Source organism: Diorhabda sublineata, chromosome 7 (assembly GCF_026230105.1).
Source record: "Diorhabda sublineata isolate icDioSubl1.1 chromosome 7, icDioSubl1.1, whole genome shotgun sequence".
In the NCBI taxonomy this organism is placed as follows: domain Eukaryota; kingdom Metazoa; phylum Arthropoda; class Insecta; order Coleoptera; family Chrysomelidae; genus Diorhabda; species Diorhabda sublineata.
In genome coordinates this window covers 1,573,402-1,598,211 of record NC_079480.1, presented here as the reverse complement: position 1 = coordinate 1,598,211, position 24,810 = coordinate 1,573,402, and the positions used below count along the sequence as shown (strand labels likewise).

The 24,810-nt window shown below is 32.9% G+C and overlaps 1 protein-coding gene across 4 annotated transcripts; it reads left to right on the top strand.

Moving 5' to 3' along the window:
• The first annotated feature begins 9,270 nt into the window (after positions 1-9,270).
• Positions 9,271-24,767, top strand: LOC130446761 (GDNF-inducible zinc finger protein 1-like). 4 transcript variants are annotated; one of them, XM_056783191.1, is made up of 9 exons: positions 9,271-9,294; positions 9,713-9,924; positions 9,983-10,304; positions 11,105-11,344; positions 11,653-11,724; positions 18,913-19,052; positions 21,773-21,989; positions 22,056-22,170; positions 23,494-24,767. In XM_056783191.1, exons 2-9 carry the CDS (start codon positions 9,733-9,735, stop codon positions 23,510-23,512), a joined length of 1,317 nt encoding a protein of 438 aa, XP_056639169.1. In that variant the 5' UTR covers positions 9,271-9,294; positions 9,713-9,732; the 3' UTR covers positions 23,513-24,767. The 4 variants fall into 4 exon arrangements, with proteins under 4 accessions (XP_056639169.1, XP_056639170.1, XP_056639167.1 ...); XM_056783190.1 differs by lacking the exon at positions 9,271-9,294 and adding an exon at positions 9,447-9,618 and having other exon boundaries at positions 9,707-9,924; XM_056783189.1 differs by lacking the exon at positions 9,271-9,294 and having other exon boundaries at positions 9,436-9,924.
• Positions 24,768-24,810: the final 43 nt, after the last annotated feature.

The following is a 24,810-nucleotide window of genomic DNA, read 5'->3' as shown; positions in this document are numbered from 1 at the left end:
AGTCAATACGAATTCATCAACCCGAATTCATCCGCCAAATTTTTAACGAAATTCTCTACGTTTACAATGTTGAATATTGAAATATGGCGCGATATGTAAACCTTTGTAAGTGCCTAAATAAGATCTAAAGGTCTAAACTCTTGCAATAATATCATTTGCTGAATGAACCTTTTTTCCCTTTTTTTCCCAAGGAAAATTTTATCAATTTATGCTTACAGTTGGTTCCATAGACATACAGTCATGTTAATTTTTCAACAAAATCATCATAATGATGACGATACACGGTATCCTCTGAAAATAAATCAGCTTGGAGAGGTCAGCGTCATGCAGCTCTTCGTTGGTGGCTTCAGTTTCTCGACTGAAGTGATAGTCACTAGGTTCTAGATCAAGGTATCAGAACCGCGGGGATGATAGCACGTCTCTTTATTTATTCTATACCTCCTTACCATGGGGACGTATCTTCCGGATCTCTTACAGAACTTAGGCTATTTGCAAGCACACCGATTTTGGACTTCCAGAATGAAATCGGCATGCTGCTTGCACAAACGCCGGATTTTTATCGGTCTATCAAGCAGTTGCTTTGTTGTCGAGGTTATTAAATAATAATGAAATCTAAACAAGTTGTTTCTGAGCGCCGTAGGATTGAACCCATGTGCTGGATTCATTCTACACTCTTTTTGAAGAACTAAGACGTAACGGTACTAAGTTTTTCAACTTCTTCGTCCAAAATGGTCCAAAATCGTACCTCACAAAATGGATGGAAGAATCTGAGACTGAGAGACGCTAAAACGCACCAAAAAAAAATGGAAAAGGACATTAATTAGTAATTTATTTCGTCTTCGGCCTCTCAACCTGCCTAAGGACATCGAAGGGCTGAAGCCGAAGCGATGACCGGCTTCTCAAAGGACATCGGACTTTGGTGGGGGCACGATGGGCTTATCTGGAGGCATATCAACGGCACTTTAGCCTTCCGAAATATTACTATGAATAGAAATAAAACCTTGTCCTCGGTCTGAGTTCATTTCGGTTCATAATAGTATGTAGCCGACTAATTTCATTATTCGTTTGATAAACTACATACCTAGCTCCTTTAATAGCGAAATATTTCGTCGAGGCAAAATTGTACGCAAGAAAATCTTTGGAAAATCCCGATTTATAACATTCGAATATCAAATTCTTATTACTGGGATAATTTTCTAGTTCAGAAATCATTTCGTCGAAAGTCACTTCGTGATTTTGCGTGGTACTTTCCAGTTTCGAAGAAACCGGTTCTTCGGTATATTTAAGCGAAGTATCATCTTCAGTTACTACGGCCGTTTCGAGCAAATGTCTGTATTCGGGGAATATATCCATCTTGCGAATTTTCTTCGTTCCTGGACATTCTTCGGATTCCTCCATTTTTCTGACGTACGTCGGAGGTTTGTTCTTGTTCAACCTAAATTTTACGAGAAGCGTAATTAAAGTAACGAACTCGTCCACGACACGGACCGTCGAACCGGTCCTGTCCGGTTTTTTTCAATGGATTAGATACTAACCAATCAGCTGCACCGACAGCCAAGTATCTACAGAAATCTCTCAAACAAACGGGTGTACAGATACTTTCATAAAAAACTTGGGTGTTTATACCAAAATCATCTAAATCATCGTGGAACGATAACAGCAAACGTTCGATATCTGAACAATAAACTGCGTCCATACAACTGAAGTCATTTTGGACTCTCAATAACTCCTGTAAGATGACTTGAGGTGGATACGTTTCTTTCCAATAGTAATCCATGGGGCTGGGTCTGAAAATAGTCCGTTTTACGTTATAAAAATACGGACGAGGTAATAGAATGAGGTTATGTAACATAAAATCTGACGCCCAAAACCAAACTAGCAATTTATTTTGATCTGCGGTAATAAGAAAAAATGTTTGGATGCCAAACAAAGACTTTAAATGGGCAGGACACTCGCAGACTAGATGTTTCCATGGCTTGCTCGCAGAATCTGCTGCGTCCTCTGCTATTCCCATCGTCTTAAGTTGGTATTCGACGGGGTAGTGACCTGTCGGAAGATCGCCAGTTTCATGTCGTCGCTGGTCATCAAAGAGAAGCTCTTCAAACTTCTTAGCTGGTATGATTATGAATCTTTTGGATTGCCTTAGACCTGGAGTGTTTCTCCAGTAAGATTCCAGCCATTCGTTTAGTCTTTGCCGCTTTTTTGCCAAGGCTACCCGCCTCCTCATTTCCTCTTATACCCTGGTGGCCTGGAAGCTACATTAGAGTTACTTTGTCTTTGTTAGCCAGAGCATTTGGAGTTTGGATACGCACTCAATAGCTTTCAGGACCTTCAAGGTCGCTTCTGAGACCTTTGTCGTCAATATAAAAGAAAGAATGATCAAAAGAAAACCGACATTAGTTATAAATCAATGAGATATAATACCTGTAAGTTTTATCGATTGGAAACTTGGTATTGCTGTCTCCATCAAAAGGCATCACTTGCAACATTTTCGTGAAAGCAGCTAAGTCGTAAGTAATTAAATTACTTACAAAATCAACGGGTTCCGTTGTCGTTTCCTCTGGCGTTTTGCGAAAACTAGCTATAATCAAAAGTTTCAAAAAATCCTCCAAATATTCGGATTTATCCAACGATTTACTAACGCTAGGTGCTACATCGTGTTTGTGAATCAATTCCGACAGTGGATAATCATAATCAAGAAGATAAACCGGTCGTAACTTCTTTAAAACGTTCAGAGAAAGATCGTTTACTACTTTACCGATAGGTTTGTACATATTTATGGTCATATTGAGGTAATCACCATCATAACATTGATAGGAAGTTGTGGTTTTCTCAAGTGGAAGATCGTCTTCTGCGAAATTTCAAATTTTGATTATATGGTAATTTCAATACCAACAAAAATGCTTTATTTCGAAATTAACCGGCTCATAAACGTCAATATCTTCACATTCCGGCTCGAAGGACCAGAAAATTTAATTTCGAGTAGTTCGGAAGAGCCTTCAGAACAGCGGAAACAATATTAGACGTAGAAGACTGTTTTCAACAGGTAGACGTTGATAATTTGAAATTAATCGGCTCAGGAACGTCATTATCTTCACATTTCGGCTCGAAGGACCAGAAAATTTAATTTCGAGTGGTTCGGAAGAGCCTTAGAACAGCGAAAACAATATTAGACGCAGAAGACTGTTTTAAACAGGTAGACGTTGATAATTTGAAATTAATCGGCTCATGAACGTCATTATCCTCAAATTCCGGCTCGAAGGACCAGAAAATTTAATTTCGAGTGGTTCGGAAGAGCCTTCAGAACAGCGAAAACAATATTAGACGCAGAAGACTGTTTTAAACAGGTAGACGTTGATAATTTGAAATTAATCGGCTCATGAACGTCATTATCCTCAAATTCCGGCTCGAAGGACCAGAAAATTTAATTTCGAGTGGTTCGGAAGAGCCTTCAGAACAGCGAAAACAATATTAGACGTAGAAGACTGTTTTCAACAGGTAGACGTTGATAATTTGAAATTAATCGGCTCAGGAACGTCATTATCCTCAAATTCCGGCTCGAAGGACCAGAAAATGTATTTGCGAGTGGTTCGGAAGAGCCTTCAGAACAGCGAAAACAATATTAGACGCAGAAGACTGTTTTCAACAGGTAGACGTTGATAATTTGAAATAAATTACCTCATGAACGTCAATATCTTCACATTCCGGCTCGAAGGACCAGAAAATTTAATTTCGAGTGGTTCGGAAGAGCCTTAGAACAGCGAAAACAATATTAGACGCAGAAGACTGTTTTAAACAGGTAGACGTTGATAATTTGAAATAAATTACCTCATGAACGTCATTATCCTCAAATTCCGGCTCGAAGGACCAGAAAATGTATTTGCGAGTGGTTCGGAAGAGCCTTCAGAACAGCGAAAACAATATTAGACGCAGAAGACTGTTTTCAACAGGTAGACGTTGATAATTTGAAATAAATTACCTCATAAACGTCAATATCTTCACATTCCGGCTCGAAGGACCAGAAAATGTATTTGCGAGTGGTTCGGAAGAGCCTTCAGAACAGCGAAAACAATATTAGACGCAGAAGACTGTTTTAAACAGGTAGACGTTGATAATTTGAAATAAATTACCTCATGAACGTCAATATCTTCACATTCCGGCTCGAAGGACCAGAAAATTTAATTTCGAGTGGTTCGGAAGAGCCTTCAGAACAGCGGAAACAATATTAGACGTAGAAGACTGTTTTCAACAGGTAGACGTTGATGATTTGAAATTAATCGGCTCAGGAACGTCATTATCTTCACATTTCGGCTCGAAGGACCAGAAAATTTAATTTCGAGTGGTTCGGAAGAGCCTTAGAACAGCGAAAACAATATTAGACGCAGAAGACTGTTTTCAACAGGTAGACGTTGATAATTTGAAATAAATTACCTCATAAACGTCAATATCTTCACATTCCGGCTCGAAGGACCAGAAAATGTATTTGCGAGTGGTTCGGAAGAGCCTTCAGAACAGCGAAAACAATATTAGACGCAGAAGACTGTTTTAAACAGGTAGACGTTGATAATTTGAAATAAATTACCTCATGAACGTCAATATCTTCACATTCCGGCTCGAAGGACCAGAAAATTTAATTTCGAGTGGTTCGGAAGAGCCTTCAGAACAGCGGAAACAATATTAGACGTAGAAGACTGTTTTCAACAGGTAGACGTTGATAATTTGAAATTAATCGGCTCAGGAACGTCATTATCTTCACATTTCGGCTCGAAGGACCAGAAAATTTAATTTCGAGTGGTTCGGAAGAGCCTTAGAACAGCGAAAACAATATTAGACGCAGAAGACTGTTTTAAACAGGTAGACGTTGATAATTTGAAATTAATCGGCTCATGAACGTCATTATCCTCAAATTCCGGCTCGAAGGACCAGAAAATTTAATTTCGAGTGGTTCGGAAGAGCCTTCAGAACAGCGAAAACAATATTAGACGTAGAAGACTGTTTTCAACAGGTAGACGTTGATAATTTGAAATTAATCGGCTCAGGAACGTCATTATCCTCAAATTCCGGCTCGAAGGACCAGAAAATGTATTTGCGAGTGGTTCGGAAGAGCCTTCAGAACAGCGAAAACAATATTAGACGCAGAAGACTGTTTTCAACAGGTAGACGTTGATAATTTGAAATAAATTACCTCATGAACGTCAATATCTTCACATTCCGGCTCGAAGGACCAGAAAATTTAATTTCGAGTGGTTCGGAAGAGCCTTAGAACAGCGAAAACAATATTAGACGCAGAAGACTGTTTTAAACAGGTAGACGTTGATAATTTGAAATAAATTACCTCATGAACGTCATTATCCTCAAATTCCGGCTCGAAGGACCAGAAAATGTATTTGCGAGTGGTTCGGAAGAGCCTTCAGAACAGCGAAAACAATATTAGACGCAGAAGACTGTTTTCAACAGGTAGACGTTGATAATTTGAAATAAATTACCTCATAAACGTCAATATCTTCACATTCCGGCTCGAAGGACCAGAAAATGTATTTGCGAGTGGTTCGGAAGAGCCTTCAGAACAGCGAAAACAATATTAGACGCAGAAGACTGTTTTCAACAGGTAGACGTTGATAATTTGAAATAAATTACCTCATAAACGTCAATATCTTCACATTCCGGCTCGAAGGACCAGAAAATGTATTTGCGAGTGGTTCGGAAGAGCCTTCAGAACAGCGAAAACAATATTAGACGCAGAAGACTGTTTTCAACAGGTAGACGTTGATAATTTGAAATAAATTACCTCATAAACGTCAATATCTTCACATTCCGGCTCGAAGGACCAGAAAATGTATTTGCGAGTGGTTCGGAAGAGCCTTCAGAACAGCGAAAACAATATTAGACGCAGAAGACTGTTTTAAACAGGTAGACGTTGATAATTTGAAATAAATTACCTCATGAACGTCATTATCCTCAAATTTCGGCTCGAAGGACCAGAAAATGTATTTGCGAGTGGTTCGGAAGAGCCTTCAGAACAGCGAAAACAATATTAGACGCAGAAGACTGTTTTCAACAGGTAGACGTTGATAATTTGAAATAAATTACCTCATAAACGTCAATATCTTCACATTCCGGCTCGAAGGACCAGAAAATGTATTTGCGAGTGGTTCGGAAGAGCCTTCAGAACAGCGAAAACAATATTAGACGCAGAAGACTGTTTTCAACAGGTAGACGTTGATAATTTGAAATAAATTACCTCATAAACGTCAATATCTTCACATTCCGGCTCGAAGGACCAGAAAATGTATTTGCGAGTGGTTCGGAAGAGTATTTCAGAACAGCAAAACTATGAGCTGTTCAGTTTCAAGCCTACTATTTCGAATGCGATGTCTACCGTATCTGTAGACAAACAAGAGTAGCCGTGGTCTTCGTTTGTATGGGGGCTGCTTTTGCCGTAATAATAATCGATGGATTGTTGTGAAATTTCACATAAAATACGAAAAAACTGCAGTTAAAACTCATAATATGTTCTTGAGTGGTTTCGAAAGGCCTAGGAAGATGTTGAACATGATTCACCTTCACTCCAACTTCGCCAGGATTCGAAAAAGCGAAAATTAGCCAATCAAAATTCGAAGCAATGATGATTTTTTCGATTTTCATGCGATTATATATCTTCACCGAGTTCTCGAAGGTGAAAATGTCGACCAACATTATTATCAACACGTTCTTACTTAAATCCTTGAAAGAATAAGAAAGAAATGACCCGGATTGTGGAAGAAGTCTTAGCTTCCTCATCCGTCAAGATGTTTCTAGTCAAGTACAACAACCTAGTATTCGACCAGCCACCTTATTCGCCGGATCTTGCACCATGCGACTTCTACCTCTTCTTTAAGATCAAATCTGCATTGAAAGACTCAAGTCTGCTGAAACTGTGAAAGGAAAAAGAAGGAACTGACAAAGAAAGACTTCCTGCACTGTTTCTAACAATTGCAGATTCGTATGTAACGATGTAAGGATAAAGGAGGGGTATATATTGAAGGTGATCATAAATAAATATACAAAATATCAAAATAAAATATTTTATATCACCAGTTACGTTTTTTATTAGTCCTCGTATGTTTTTTTTTGTTCAATTACGCCCATCCAGCGGAATCTAATTAGATTTTTGACGCTACCTTTTGTTAAAATCTAATAAAACAATCCTCTCATTTTTTCTATACAAATAAAACACGTTCCAAATGGACTTTAAATGTCCATTCGAAATTTTACACGAATTATTTCAATACCCCTCGTATTTACTCAGCAGGTTTGTTGGTATAGACAGAGAGAGAAAATAATTTATTCTAATTTTTTATACCTTGTGATTTAGTAACGGTCTGGCTAACGTTACAGGGATCCGTACAAACTACCTTCGAAAATGGCAATGTCACCTTCGAAATATTTTCTTTGAGACTATACCTATCATTTATATCCCCTTTGTCCAATCTAAAACAAGTCTCTTCCAAAATACTACTCAATATTGTAATTTCATTCGATAACTGCAACGGAATATTAGACATAATTTTATTGTAAGTAGTGCAACACGACAACGGTAAATATTCATACTTGTTATCCATCTCGTATATTTTTAAATGTCTTATATAATTTAAATGTTGAATTTTTATATTTGATATACTTTTAATTACGTGCCACAAGCTTTCGAATACTTCAATATCGCTTCTATTATCCGCATTAAATGTCATAAGTATAGTATTTTCCAAATTTTCTAATCTGTTGTGACCGTATAAATAATCGTCCAAATCGTTCCAGAATTTTCTGTGTAAGTGGGAATATTCGATTGTATGAGTTTCCGTTGTAAATTTAATCGCCGCTGTTAGCGATACCCTTGTTAAATGTACGAATTGATTAAGTACCTAGAATATACACTCAACGAAAATGTACAAATTTTTATTAAAAGAATAAGCCACTTGAAGTACGTACGTTTACAAATCAAATTATGTCTTATTTATTTACGTCACTTGGTAACTAATAAGTCACGCCAATGTCATAGAATGACATATACTATATACATATTATGATAAATAAATTATTATTTCATCAAATAAGTAATCTACTTTATATTTTATATTAATTTTATGTTAATTTACAAAATGTGTAATAGCTACTGATTTGAAGTAAAACAATATGGCGCTTGTTTTAACATTAAATTCGCGTAAACGACTGCAACTTCAGGTGGCTTATTCTCACGTGGAACATACGTACTTTGACATTGAAGAAACCTTCGAATACATAAAACCACACGTGGTTAAAGATATCGTCGTCGAAAATAACCTCACTTTCTGTATCTATGTAACCTTTTGTTGTATCCTTAACGAAAGTTTTATCTTTATTTTTATCTGTATGTGTCCGACTATCTTTTTTTCCTTTTCGGCATTCTTTCGTTAGCGAATCTAACGCTTGAAATAAAATTTGTCTTTTTTCGATTTTCTCTAATTCTCTTTTACGGTGACGACTCATGATTTCTATTATCTTGATTTTCATTAACAATGCCAATCTAAACGAAATTAATCATAACAAAAATTGCAAAAAATTCCAGTATTGTGAGTTGTATAACTTATAGGAGAGAATCTATTAGAAATTGTTTGATGTAATACTTATACTGACCTCATAGGTGGATAATTTTCGGGCGCTAAATATTTAAAAGATTTTCCTATATCATCTATCAAATTACTAATATGGCTTTTAATAAAATTATCGGAAATTACGTCGTAATCAAACTGATTTAGAACGTCTAACACCTCGTCATATCTTATGAAGGTAACGAACGCAACCTCTTCATAGTTTTTCGCGGTAGTTATAATTTCGTTTAATCTTTCTGCCGATTCCGCGTCACTACCGTTGATTAATATTATATCGAATATTCTTTTCGGGCAAAAATCTCTTATTTCTACATCTATAAAAGCGTTATCGGAAAAACTTGATAATTCGCTTCTCCTTCTTTTCTTATTAGCCGATAAATCTACAATTTGTGAACTTTGTTTGAAAAAATTCTAGTAGTAAAATAACAATTATTACCTATAGATTTTTTTCCTTGCCATTGCATTTTTAATAAAATGATATAAAAATATACATTGACAAATTAATGACAAGCACGTTGCGTCGCGGACTTCTATGCAACCCTTACTATTTACTGTATTGTTGGTTGCAGAGATAGAGGAGTGTATATTTCTTTATGAAACATGAAAAATCGAATGGTTGCCAATATAAAAATTAGCTTCACAGTACCTTTGGAGCCGAAAGTTTTATAATGTAATTTATTGTGTAGATTATTTTATTAGAAAATATTTACATATTTTTTTTAGAATATTTTATTATGGTTATAATAAATGTTTTTAATATAATATAAAAAATTTATATGTATAGGTTACAATTGGAATAAAAACAAAATTTACTAAAAATTTATTTTAATAATAAAATGTCAAAAATATATCACTGAAATTTATCATATGAATAAAAATGATTTAAGGTTAATAAGAATGTGAAGAAAAACTTCCAAATTTCCCAGACACTACAGGGAATAGCTCTTTTTCTTGGTTGGTCAAAAGAAATATCAATATTGATTAAAATTAAAAGGCAAGACAGTAGTTTATTTTTAAATGTCCGCTCGGCAATGGCACTGTATGCAGTCAATTTGTTTACCAAATCCTGAATTTTATTAAAGTTTCAGGTATTATTGTAATTTAAATAATGGCAATTGCTGATGATCAACATTTCTGTTTAAAATGGAACAATTTTCAAGCAAATATCACGTCCCAATTTGAGACTTTGCGTTACGACGAGGATTTCACGGATGTTACAATTGCTTGCGATGGTCAGAGATTACAAGCACATAAAGTCGTTTTATCAGCTTGTAGTCCTTTCTTCAAAGAATTATTCAAGGTACTAAATCATATTAAACTATTAATAACTTAATTTTAAATTATATTTTTTTTTGTAGACGAACCCCTGTCCTCATCCAATTATATTTATGAGAGATGTCGAAGCTAAACATATCACGTCTTTAATAGAATTTATGTATGCTGGAGAAGTGAACATCGCTCAAGCTCATCTATCAACATTTCTTAAAACTGCGGAGTCCCTAAAAATTCGAGGGTTGACGGACACTACATCTGATTTACATAAAGAAGATGACACTCAAGACACTGTTTATTCTCAGCACAGCTCCAAACATAAATTAAATAAGTCTCCAAATCCAAATAGTACTGTAACTTCTAGTCAAGATGTTCCTGAAACATTATTACCACCTTCTAGTCCACCAAGTAAGTACATTTTTTTAAAGTAAGTAGATGAAAGTTGAAAATTATTATAGCTTAGACTATTTTTTGTTGTTTTAAAAAGAGTATTTCTGAAGGAAACAAATCTGCATCAAAATTATTTATTTCTGGTCATTTTTAAAATAACTCACTAAAAGAGCCCCATTGTAAACTATTTTGTGTTATTCTGAAAAGTAATGCTTAAATAAATGATAAATTGAAATTTATATGTGAAATTTCTCACATAGTTGAAAGTAGACGATTAAATTCATGTTTTCTCTAATCTTTTGCCATAAAAGTATGAAGTCCGAAAAGGAATTATTGTCTTTGATGCAGGAAAATATGGCTGTGAGTTTTTTTTAACTTAAAAGACAAAATTCAAAACAAAAATAAAGAATTTACTATTGATATGACTGAAACTCTATTATTAATATTATTTATTTTTATATAAATACTTAGTCATTTATGAGTCATTATTTTCATGGGAACTTAGGTATTAAAAGAGTCCCATGGTAAACTGTTTCGTAGTATTTTGAAAAGTTATGCTTAAATAAATAATATATTGAAATGTATTTCACAAATTTCTTAAAAAGTTGGAAATAGTCCATTAAATTACTAAAAGAGCCCCATAGCAAACAATTTTCTGGTATTTTGGAAAGTTATCCTTCCATAAATAATATATTAGAATATAGAAAATAGTCGAGTGTGGAACAGATTCATTGTCTTTGAGGTTAGAAAAATGTGGCTGTGAGTGTTTTTGTGATCATTTACATTTTGATATTTTGATATTTTTTTGTCATCTTCAGCCAAAAAAGTATGTAAGTCTGAAACAGAATCGTTGTCTTCGAAGCAGGAAAATGTGGCTGTGAGTGTTTTCAACTTGAAAGACATAACTGAAAACAAAAATAAAGAATTTACGAAAACGACTCAACCAAAACTCGAATTACCAGATTATCTAAGCGATGTAGCTGATGACGAAGATGGTAGAGAGGATAACGAAGGTCTTTTAGGATTGTTTCCGACCACTCATATTAGAGAAATGTCAGGTGATTATCATATTTTATAAACTAAACAATCGCTGCAAAGATCATCAATTCTTCCTTTTGATCGATAATAATGTGATATATACCTTTGTATAAGCTTTATGTGGGATTGTGGTAAAATTAAACACCGAGGTGTACTAACTCTAATGTATTTCCTAGTTTCCAAATACTTATGTATTCATCATTTATATATAAAATTAATGGTATTCAATTATCAACATAACCTCATTGTTTTATATTTTCTTAATGTTTTACTATATGTGAAAATGACAAATCATGTCATTTTTTTTTATAAAAACATTATCTTTCAGGTGGAATGGAAATTATACCGCAGTCTTCCGGGTTTTATGAAAAAGATACCAAACACGAACAATTAGGACACGGTAAGTGATATTCGTTAGATCAAAGAAAATATTTTACATGTTTACACAACTTTTTCTCGTTCTTAAGGCTGGGTTCTACTTAATCACAATGTTCAATAGTTTTGTTCCATTTGTATAGTATAGAACTAACTAAACGATTAACAAATATGTACTGAACACACTATTTACACTACCACTACACCAACACTTGTAATTACACTGTCTAACGCACCCACCAATGAACCCACTGGAATTAATTTTATAGTGAGAAGGTTCATTGATGGGTGCGTTAGACAGTGTAATTGTGACTGTTGGTGTAGTGGTAGTGTAAATAGTGTGTTCAGTATGAATATCACCAACGGTTCCAGAAATACCAACAAATATGTCTAAAAAATTTGAAAACAAACAGGATCAAGTTGAAAATTACCAGAATTTCTTTAAATAAATCCCCAAGTCTCTTATATGCTCTATTATGTACAGGGTGTCAAACATGAGGTGACCCATATACTTTTTTCAAAACCTGTAAGGCAACTTCAATTACAAAAGTTCTTTGTATTTAAAGGAATTTTTAGATTATCGACTTTTGGATTATACAGGGTGTCCCAATTCTTCGGTATCGACATCAACTTTGGAATTTTAAATGGAACACCCCATATTTTCTTGTGTCTTGATTTTCGCATGGTTTCGAAAATATTTTTATTGAAAAATAAATATATTTGGAAAATTCCGCGAAATAAAAATGAGGCTAACTGGCATAAATTCCAAACTTTTCGTGATTTTTGGGTCTAGAACCATACTGGGTATCTTTTTTTTATTGTATGAGTTTTGAATTTCGTAAATAACAAAATCTCATTTTTTTTTAACTGGTACACCATGTATATTATACCTGTAATGGAATAAAAATGAAAATCATTTGATACATGCATATAATAAATATACTTATAAATAATGGTTGTGGATTTATTTGACTTTTTTATCACTTTTTGCCAATCCTATATTGAAAATAATGTAAAACACTTTTTGAAAAAAAAAAAACTAAATAGAAAATAATCAAATTAGGTACAAATTTTTGACCACTCCCTGTATCAAATTTTTTAAAAGTTGAAAGATTGGGACTTTCAGGTGTTTTTTGCGCAAAATTTGATAATTTTGACATGACTTGTTACTAAAAACTTAATTTTTGGGAAAAGTATTAAAATTTTCAAAAAAATTTTGAGTTAAAAGAAAATTAGTAGGAAAATCCTCGAAAGAACCGAATTAAGCACAAATTTCTGAGCATACCCTGTATAATATTTTTTAAAAATTGAAAGATTGGGACTTTTAAGTGTTTTTTGCGCAAAATTTGATAATTTTTGACATGACTTGTTACTAAAAACTTAATTTTTGGGAAAAGTATTAAAATTTTCAAAAAAATTTTGAGTTAAAAGAAAATTAGTAGGAAAATCCTCGAAAGAACCGAATTAGGTTCAAATTTCTGAGCATACCCTGTATAATATTTTTTAAAAATTGAAAGATTGGGACTTTTAAGTGTTTTTTGCGCAAAATTTGCTAATTTTTGACATGACTTGTTACTAAAAACTTAATTTCTGGAAAAAGTATTAAAATTTTTGGAAAAAATTTGAGTTAAAAGAAAATTAGTAGGAAAATCCTCGAAAGAACCGAATTAAGCACAAATTTCTGAGCATACCCTGTATAATATTTTTTAAAAATTGAAAGATTGGGACTTTTAAGTGTTTTTTGCGCAAAATTTGATAATTTTTGACATGACTTGTTACTAAAAACTTAATTTTTGGGAAAAGTATTAATATTTTCAAAAAAATTTTGAGTTAAAAGAAAATTAGTAGGAAAATCCTCGAAAGAACCGAATTAAACACAAATTTCTGAGCATACCCTGTATAATATTTTTTAAAAATTGAAAGATTGGGACTTTTAAGTGTTTTTTGCGCAAAATTTGATAATTTTGACATGACTTGTTACTAAAAACTTAATTTTTGGGAAAAGTATTAAAATTTTCAAAAAAATTTTGAGTTAAAAGAAAATTAGTAGGAAAATCCTCGAAAGAACCGAATTAGGTTCAAATTTCTGAGCATACCCTGTATAATATTTTTTAAAAATTGAAAGATTGGGACTTTTAAGTGTTTTTTGCGCAAAATTTGCTAATTTTTGACATGACTTGTTACTAAAAACTTAATTTCTGGTAAAAGTATTAAAATTTTTGGAAAAAATTTGAGTTAAAAGAAAATTAGTAGGAAAATCCTCGAAAGAACCGAATTAAGCACAAATTTCTGAGCATACCCTGTATAATATTTTTTAAAAATTGAAAGATTGGGACTTTTAAGTGTTTTTTGCGCAAAATTTGATAATTTTTGACATGACTTGTTACTAAAAACTTAATTTTTGGGAAAAGTATTAATATTTTCAAAAAAATTTTGAGTTAAAAGAAAATTAGTAGGAAAATCCTCGAAAGAACCGAATTAAACACAAATTTCTGAGCATACCCTGTATAATATTTTTTAAAAATTGAAAGATTGGGACTTTTAAGTGTTTTTTGCGCAAAATTTGATAATTTTGACATGACTTGTTACTAAAAACTTAATTTTTGGGAAAAGTATTAAAATTTTCAAAAAAATTTTGAGTTAAAAGAAAATTAGTAGGAAAATCCTCGAAAGAACCGAATTAAGCACAAATTTCTGAGCATACCCTGTATAATATTTTTTAAAAATTGAAAGATTGGGACTTTTAAGTGTTTTTTGCGCAAAATTTGATAATTTTTGACATGACTTGTTACTAAAAACTTAATTTTTGGGAAAAGTATTAATATTTCAAAAAAATTTTGAGTTAAAAGAAAATTAGTAGGAAAATCCTCGAAAGAACCGAATTAAACACAAATTTCTGAGCATACCCCTGTATAATATTTTTTAAAAATTGAAAGATTGGGACTTTTAAGTGTTTTTTGCGCAAAATTTGATAATTTTGACATGACTTGTTACTAAAAACTTAATTTTTGGGAAAAGTATTAAAATTTCAAAAAAATTTTGAGGTTAAAAGAAAATTAGTAGGAAAAATCCTCGAAAGAACCGAATTAGGTTCAAATTTCTGAGCATACCCTGTATAATATTTTTTAAAAATTGAAAGATTGGGACTTTTAAGTGTTTTTTGCGCAAAATTTGCTAATTTTTGACATGACTTGTTACTAAAAACTTAATTTCTGGAAAAAGTATTAAAATTTTTGGAAAAAATTTGAGTTAAAAGAAAATTAGTAGGAAAATCCTCGAAAGAACCGAATTAAGCACAAATTTCTGAGCATACCCTGTATAATATTTTTTAAAAATTGAAAGATTGGGACTTTTCAGTGTTTTTTTACGCAAAATTTGATAATTTTTGACATGACTTGTTACTAAAAACTTAATTTTTGGGAAAAGTATTAATATTTTCAAAAAAATTTTGAGTTAAAAGAAAAATTAGTAGGAAAATCCTCGAAAGAACCGAATTAAACACAAATTTATGAGCATACCCTGTATAATATTTTTTAAAAATTGAAAGATTGGGACTTTTAAGTGTTTTTTGCGCAAATTTGATAATTTTGACATGACTTGTTACTAAAAACTTAATTTTTGGGAAAAGTATTAAAATTTTCAAAAAAATTTTGAGTTAAAAGAAAATTAGTAGGAAAATCCTCGAAAGAACCGAATTAGGTTCAAATTTCTGAGCATACCCTGTATAATATTTTTTAAAAATTGAAAGATTGGGACTTTTAAGTGTTTTTTTGCGCAAAATTTTCTAATTTTTGACATGACTTGTTACTAAAAACTTAATTTTTGGGAAAAGTATTAAAATTTTCAAAAAAATTTTGAGTTAAAAGAAAATTAGTAGGAAAATCCTCGAAAGAACCGAATTAGGTTCAAATTTCTGAGCATACCCTGTATAATATTTTTTAAAAATTGAAAGATTGGGACTTTTAAGTGTTTTTTTGCGCAAAATTTTCTAATTTTTGACATGACTTGTTACTAAAAACTTAATTTTTGGGAAAAGTATTAAAATTTTCAAAAAAATTTTGAGTTAAAAGAAAATTAGTAGGAAAATCCTCGAAAGAACCGAATTAGGTTCAAATTTCTGAGCATACCCTGTATAATATTTTTTAAAAATTGAAAGATTGGGACTTTTAAGTGTTTTTTGCGCAAAATTTGCTAATTTTTGACATGACTTGTTACTAAAAACTTAATTTCTGGAAAAAGTATTAAAATTTTTTCCAAAAATTTGGAGTTAAAAAAAATTAGTTAGAAAATCTTCGAAACTGCTAAATAAGTTACAAATTTCTGTGCACCCCTTGTATAAGATTATTTAAAAATTGAAAGTTTGGGAAGTTTCTGGTGTTTTTTTCACAAAATCTGGTAACTTTTGACATGACTCGTTACTAAAATCTTTATTTTTTGTCAAAATATCAAAATTTTCCAAAAAAATTAAAAATCTCTTAAAAAAAATGCTAAATTCGTAAAATTTGATAAGAAAAAAGTATATGCCATTAAAAAAAAGTTATTATTGATTAAATTTCAGTAAAACCAGGATTCATAGACAAATGAAAATATTTCAACTGAAACTAGGTTCTTACAAAACTCCCTTATATAGAAAACATTACCACTAATTTCCAATATACACGTCACACAAGCATGTTTTGTTGATATGACAAAAGCTTTCGACTACATCTAAATTGAAAAAAATATTTTGTAACGTTAAAAAATTGTTCATGACAAATAGAAAACTAAATATGAATATAAACAACGACCAAGTGTTGACTTTTGATCGTTTTCTTATATATATATATATATATATATATATATATATATATATATATATATATATATATATATATATATAAAAATGAAACATTGTGATTAAGTGGATAAAAAATGTCTTGTTTGCAACGAATTATTATTTAATTTAAAAATTGGTTTGTTGCAGGCAACGACATAAGAAAACTACATTCTTTGGATCCCAGACCGTGCGAAGAATGCGGAAAAGTTTATAGTAACCTTTCGAATTTAAGACAACACATGAGACTGATACATTATCCGACTTACGTGCAGTGCGTCTACTGCCAGAAACAATTCAAGACAGACCTTTATCTCAGAAGACACGTTATAAGTGCCCACAATAATACCAATTTAGGATTTTATAAATACGCAGGTCAAAGTGAAAAGACTAACAAGTTTTTCGATTTGAACGATGACAAAAACGACAGTAAAATCAAAATTATTAATTACAAGAGTCAAAATTAATCGATTACTTTATTTAAACTGTACGGTTCTTATTTATTTTTAAATAAAGTTTCGATTAATGACTTTTCTGTCGATTTATTTAGTTTTTTTAGTGACATGAATATATACACTTTTCATACCTGTTCACAATAGTGCTAATTAGGGGTAACTGACCGTTATAAAAAGTTATCCACCTAACTTATCAGTTAGCCGTCGAACGTCAACCGATACACAACAAACAAGAATTCTATCTGAAAATGGACACAACAATGAAGCATCTAACTTGCTAGAACACATCCGGGGCTGATTTCCTATCATATGACTTGTTAGAACACGTCCCAATACTGTTTAGAAGCTTCTCACTTGTTATAACATGACCAGAGGATGTTTTCAGACTTCTAACTTGTTAGGACACATCTGGAGTGCGTTTTTAATCAAATTACTTGTTGGGACACATCCAAAAACGGTTTTTAAACTTCTAACTTGCTAGAACACGTCCAGAGAATGTTTTCAGGCTTCTAACTTATTAGAACACATACATCCAAAAACGGTTTTCAAGCTTCCAACTTGTTAGTACACATCCGGATATAATTTTCTATCATATGACTTGTTAGGACACGTCCCAATACTGTTTAGAAGCTTCTCACTTGTTATAACATGACCAGAGGATGTTTTCAGACTTCTAACTTGTTAGGACACATCTGGAGTGCGTTTTTAATCAAATTACTTGTTGGTACACATCCAAAAACGGTTTTTAAACTTCTAACTTGCTAGAACACGTCCAGAGAATGTTTTCAGGCTTCTAACTTATTAGAACACATACATCCAAAAACGGTTTTCAAGCTTCCAACTTGTTAGTACACATCCGGATATAATTTTCTATCATATGACTTGTTAGGACACGTCCGGATACTGTTTAGAAGCTTCTTACTTGTTATAACATGACCAGAGAATGTTTTCAGACTTCTAACTTGTTAGGATACATCTGGAGTGCGTTTTTAATCAAATTACTTGTTGGGACACATCCAAAAACGGTTTTTAAACTTCTAACTTGCTAGAACACGTCCAGAGAATGTTTTCAGGCTTCTAACTTATTAGAACACATACATCCAAAAACGGTTTTCAAGCTTCCAACTTGTTAGTACACATCCGGATATAATTTTCTATCATATGACTTGTTAGGACACGTCCCGATACTGTTTAGAAGCTTCTTACTTGTTATAACACGTCCAGAGAATGTTTTCAGGCTTCTAACTTGTTAGAACACATACATCCAAAAACGGTTTTCAAGCTTCCAACTTGTTAGTACACATCCGGATATAATTTTCTATCATATGACTTGTTAGAACACGTCCCAATACTGTTTAGAAGCTTCTTACTTGTTATAACACGTCCAGAGAATGTTTTCAGGCTTCTAACTTGTTAGAACACATACATCCAAAAACGTTTTTCAAGCTTTCAACTTGTTAGTACACATCCGGATATAATTTTCTATCATATGACTTGTTAGGACACGTCCGGATACTGTTTAGAAGCTTCTTACTTGTTATAACATGACCAGAGGATGTTTTCAGACTTCTAACTTGTTAGGACACATCTGGAGTGCGTTTTTAATCAAATTACTTGTTGGGACACATCCAAAAACGGTTTTTAAACTTCTAACTTGTTACAACTCGTCGTTTAGAATGGAAACGGTAAAATACCAAATAAAATATTTTATAACCTCAAAAACTTTTAATCCAAATCTTGTATTGCGGAATTTCCTGAAACAAAAATTCTAATTGAGAGATTTGTCAATAACATATACATTGTCTGACGTGCGTTTCGAAAACAAAACTATCATCTTCAGAGAGTGAAAGTGAACCATCAAATCTACGATGGATCTTTTTTGAAAATTTTGCTTTTTTTACCGTCGTAGCGTAAACAGTGTGTTAAGTACTTTTACGGTTGATAGGTTTGAAGTTTAAAAGGAGAAAATCGATGGAAAGTTGGTTTTTTAATAATAACGATCAGCAGATGAATTTATACGAAGATTCGACTGAATTACCACCGATAGTAGGCGAAAGACAAAAAAACGAGAGAAGAAATAGACTGGTAAGACTCAAAATAACAATTAAAATTGCAGAATCGTGTAACGTTTTTCAATATTTTCATTCTTTATTTCCATATACATGTCAATTATTATGAATAAATGATTTTCTGGTACTTATAGTTCAACTTTTCACATTCATTTATACTCCAAGCTGATCTACGTCAAAATGGCGGCCGTGGGGTAAATAATTCATTTTCTCCTTATGTGCCCGTGTTAGTTTTTCTTGATTTTTTCCAGTAATTCGGTTGTTTTGTTTCCTAATCCTAATAGACAGTCACAAATATTTAATTTTATATTGATTTATTTACAAAAACTACCAAATTTAACAGTTTTATTGTATAGAACAAAAAATTCTCTTCAAATATTTTCCCTGATATTTCGGAGTAAAACGCCCAAGCTGGCATCAATGGATTGATGTGAGTGATTCGATATATTCTAAGAAAACAGTTGGACTATGTCAAAATGGCGGCCGTGGGGAAAACAATCGAATTTGTAGTATGTGCCCGTGTTAGCTAAAATGTAGTGAAGTTGGTTGCGAGTGAGAATAGACAGTGTAGTTGGTATTAGGTTATAGAAATAATAATTTTATTAAAAAGAGTGAAATAATATTAAAAATACCTAAAACAATAAACTTTTATTCGTTTTTTCCTGTAGTGGGACTCGTTTTATCGTGTTATTGTTTTATTTTATGGTGTTAAGAGTACTCCACAGATACTTTCAATAGCCGAAACTAAATCTTTTTGAATTTTCATGAAAATTAGTCTGCAAGTAAATTTTTCGATTGTTGCGTAGAAGTCTATCAAACACGAGTGAGTACTTTTTAAGGTTTCATACTGATAATCCAGATAATAAGCCATACTGTCTAATAAATAACTTTACACTTAAAAATTTGTTTACCCCACGGCGGCCATTTTTCAAATAAGCATCAGCTGATTTTGACATTTCGTTAGATTGACACGCGAGATCTTTTCCGAAGGATTCTTCTTTTTTCACCTTACATTGAGTATATATCTTTCTTATTTTCCAACACTGCATTATTGAAAAAAAAACGACATAACCCCACATTTTCAAGAAGAAATTCCGCATTTCATTAAGAAAGTATTTGGCAATAAAACTGGAAATAATAACCTCGAAAATCCAATAAATAAGTTTAGACTTAGAATTTGTTTGCCCCACGGCGGCCATTTTTCAATTTTCAAAGTATCAGCTGATTTTGACATTTCGTTAGATTGACACGCGAGATCTTTTCCGAAGGATTCTTCTTTTTTCACCTTACATTGAGTATATATCTTTCTTATTTTCCAACACTGCATTATTGAAAAAAAAACGACATAACCCCACATTTTCAAGAAGAAATTCCGCATTTCATTAAGAAAGTATTTGGCAATAAAACTGGAAATAATAACCTCGAAAATCCAATAAATAAGTTTAGACTTAGAATTTGTTTGCCCCACGGCGGCCATTTTTCAATTTTCAAAGTATCAGCTGATTTTGACATTTCGTTAGATTGACACGCGAGATCTTTTCCGAAGGATTCTTCTTTTTTCACCTTACATTGAGTATATATCTTTCTTATTTTCCAACATTGCATTATTGAAAAAAAAACGATATAACCCCACATTTTCAAGAAGAAATTCCGCATTTCATTAAGAAAGTATTTGGCAATAAAACTGGAAATAATAACCTCGAAAATCCAATAAATAAGTTTAGACTTAGAATTTGTTTGCCCCACGGCGGCCATTTTTCAATTTTCAAAGTATCAGCTGATTTTGACATTTCGTTAGATTGACATGCGAAAACTTTTCCGAAGGCTTCTTCTTCTTTTTTCACCTTACATTGAGTATATATCTTTTTTTTTCCAACACTGCATTATTGAAAAAAAAAACGACATAACCCCACATTTTCAAGAAGAAATTCCGCATTTCATTAAGAAAGTATTTGGCAATAAAACTGGAAATAATAACGCCGAAAATCCAATAAATAAGTTTCGACTTAGAATTTGTTTGCCCCACGGCGGCCATTTTTCAATTTTTTGACATTTCGTTAGATTGGCATGCGAAAACTTTTCCGAAGGCTTCTTCTTCTTTTTTCACCTTACTTTGAGTATACATCTTTCTTAATTTCCAACACTGCATTATTGAAAAAAAAAACGACATAACCACATTTTCGAGAAGAAATTCCGCATTTCATTAAGAAGCTATTTGGCAATAAAACTGGAAATAATAACGCCGAAAATCCAATAAATAAGTTTCGACTTAGAATTTGTTTGCCCCACGGCGGCCATTTTTCAATTTTTTGACATTTCGTTAGATTGGCATGCGAAAACTTTTCCGAAGGCTTCTTCTTCTTTTTTCACCTTACTTTGAGTATACATCTTTCTTAATTTCCAACACTGCATTATTGAAAAAAAAAACGACATAACCACATTTTCGAGAAGAAATTCCGCATTTCATTAAGAAGCTATTTGGCAATAAAACTGGAAATAATAACGCCGAAAATCCAATAAATAAGTTTACACTTAGAATTTGTTTGCCCCACGGCGGCCATTTTTCAATTTTCAAAGCAGCAGCTGATTTTGACATTTCGTTAGATTGACACGCGAGAACTTTTCTTCTTTTTTAACCTTACATTGAGTATACATCTTTCTCAATTCCATCCATCTTCGGTTTTATTTGCGATTCCGAGTTTTTAGTAGTTTACGTAGAGTCGATGAATTTTCTAGATAAAACTTGGGGAAGGAATAGAAATATACGAAGATCAATTACGTAGCGTAAAATGGAATGATTATAGAAAATTAACTAGAGGTCTGGCAACTATACTGTTCAGCCCCGCCGAACTGGCGACTTGTTCGGTAACAGGCCAAAGATGGAGTCGTGCCGGAAACGGGGAAAGACCGGTAAAACCGGCTTTAGATCGTGCCAAAGTACAAGCAATCATATGTACGTTTATACAAAAAACATCTGCGAACGAAATTTTTCTATTTTTTTCTTCTTTTTTATTTCTAGCGTATGTAGCGAATAGATTTCCAATGGTAGAAATAAGTAGGATAAAGCAAGTATTGGCCTACAAATGTAAAGAGAATTCGACTGCTTTTAAAATGAAAGCAGTACGATATTTTGGGTGAGTAAAACTCATTTTATTTATTACGAGGTGTGTGAGAAAAGTAAAGACTCCCGCTAGACCGATTCGTTTATCCCTTTCACTTCCGCGACTCGAATTTCAATACTGCACAACTGAAACTTCATTTTTGAAAGTAACATGATGTAAAAATAGAAAATTGGAACTTTGAACGAACAAGTTTTATGTTAAATCGAATCTGTCCTCCGAGGAACGAGTTTTCCAGGATAATAAAAGAAACGTTTTCGGGGTGTCTTGGAGCCTTGAAAACCGGGGGGAAAACACGGGCGTTTCCAGTAGTTTCCAGTGAGCCGACCAGACAAAGCTAGTTGCTGAAAAACCTTCCGAACGATCTCGAAAATCGCGACAACCAATCGAAACAACATTCGATCGAGATTTTCATAAAATAAGAAGTTTCTAATCATCTTCCGACGAATTATCGAACCTAACCTAACCTAACAAGCTCGTCTCCGTATTTTGTTGCTTTTTTGCCGCCGTAACTGTCAAATTTCGCCCCCTACCGAGCAAATTGACTACCACTAGTTCTGCAGACGGGATTATCGGCTTGTTTTGTCGCCAATTTATGGCTGAAGATAGCAGTATCACTAAATTTGTGGTATAAAACGAATTTGGGCTGTGCGCACCATATCTAGACCAAAAATAGTGGCGAAATCGTGAGAACCGCCTCGTAGTTGCCTCCATGTCCGTTTATGTTCAAAAATTAGTACAAAAGTACCGAGCTCTAGAGTTCTTTCGGTTGATTCACGTCGTCTCGAATTCATCGAATCAATTTTTTCGGCCACGGTCGATTTTTCATTTCTACGGTGAATCCTCCCGTATCGAAACTCATTCGATCGGATCCGGTCCGGTTGGACGCTGAGTGAGCTACGTCGCCACAGTTTCCAGACTCTCCAACACTCCAAATTGGCGACGTTGTGACAGTTAACGGCCATACGTTTCTTATACGAATTATTTGTATACATAATCGGCGCGATTTCTTTTCGTTTCGTCCTTCTCCATGCATCAGCGGCACTCCGGATCGTCGGTGATGCCAACGTTACGGAGATGGCGTCTGATATGATCGTATCCGATCAAAAGTCCGGCCACTAGGAGTATTTCGCGTCTATTTAGTCGGAGCAGTTGTTTCGTGTGTGTCCATCGCGGCTATTAACAGTGGAAATAATAATATTTCCGGTGTGTTGCTACCCAGGGGGACTATTTTGAAAATGACATGCTCACGCCCCCCATATTTGTCTAATTTGGAAACATATTGTTTGTATCTAAAAAAAACTTTTTTTTTTAATATCTGACATTATTTTATTCCAGAGATCAAATGAACAAATGAAATCTTAGTCGAAATAACAGGAAAAAGATGTGTCAAAATATTAATTTTCGGTTTTAATTAAAAGAAAACACTAATTCATCAAATAGTTTCAACTAAAAATAATTTTATAATTTATTAATATGTTTATTTGTTGTAAAAAATGTTGTAAGTTTATTTTTTGTTAATAAAAATTTTGTTTGTTGTTGATTTACATTAAAAAATGGTGTTTGCGCTGCCCTACCAACTTCCTTTATGACATTATCTAAAATATTCGAAGCTAAAACCACCTTATGAGAATTTTTTTAGTACTTACACATTGTTTACACCACTACTGCACCAACACTCACTATTACACTGTTTGACGTGCGTTTCGATAACCGAATAATCGTCTTTAGACTCTGAGGACGATTATTTGGTTATCGAAACGCGCGTCAAATAGTGTAATAGTGATCTAATCTCAAGGTGACTTTCAAAATAAACGATTTTTATCTTTTTTGTCCGTTAACGTTTGTCCCAATGAAAAAAAACTCTTCTATTTCCATAATAAAACCACAAAATCATCTCAAAAAACAAAAAGCGATACACACGTCAAAAAGAATAACAAAATTTTTAGGTTAAAAGCAGCAACGTCAAGTTTATGAATCGGCCGTTGACGTTTGCTGTTACAAAATTTAAAACATTAAAATGAATAAGACCAATTATAGTTTGACGTTGCCGTTTGCCGATCTGCCATTGGTGACTTTCAACAAATTTTATCTGTCAAACGTTCGTAGCAATAGAAAAGATCCAGTCACATCCGTTTGATTCTGTCACGTGATTTTGCCGTATGACGTTTGAGCGTAATGTTGAGGTTATTTCTGTTTGTTTTTTTTATGGTAGTCTTTTGGTTTTGCTTGTTTCATATTCGTAATTTTCCGTAATATCATCCATAAATAGCCAATTACAAACAAAACGAAAAGCCGTACACACGTCAAAAAGAATATCAATTTTTTTTGTTAAAGGCAGCAACGTCAAGTTTATGAATCGACCTCTAATTGTCTTACTATTAGCACTCATCGTCATACAATTGACTAATTTTGATATAAAATTTGTCCAATAATCTTTTTGGTCCACACTGTATAACACACACACGAGCAAGTTTTTCAATTTCCATTCAACTTTTCTTTCACTGCTCCTAAACAATCATAGTCTAAACGATTCAGATTTAATTAATAATAGTACCCACTGTATGTTTTCATGTGCAAATATATTTATCTATAAAATAATTTCATTTGGAAATCTTATGTTATCAAATACATGACAAATTTATCGTTTTGAAA

Bases quoted from the DNA above. Each gene is read 5' to 3' on its own strand.
- LOC130446761 (XM_056783191.1), top strand. From the start codon at position 9,733: ATGGCAATTGCTGATGATCAACATTTCTGTTTAAAATGGAACAATTTT. The intron at 11,345-11,652 runs GTGATTATCATA...ATTATCTTTCAG, and splicing joins TCATATTAGAGAAATGTCAG to GTGGAATGGAAATTATACCG. The intron at 19,053-21,772 runs GTAAGACTCAAA...TGAATTTTCTAG, and splicing joins ACGAGAGAAGAAATAGACTG to ATAAAACTTGGGGAAGGAAT.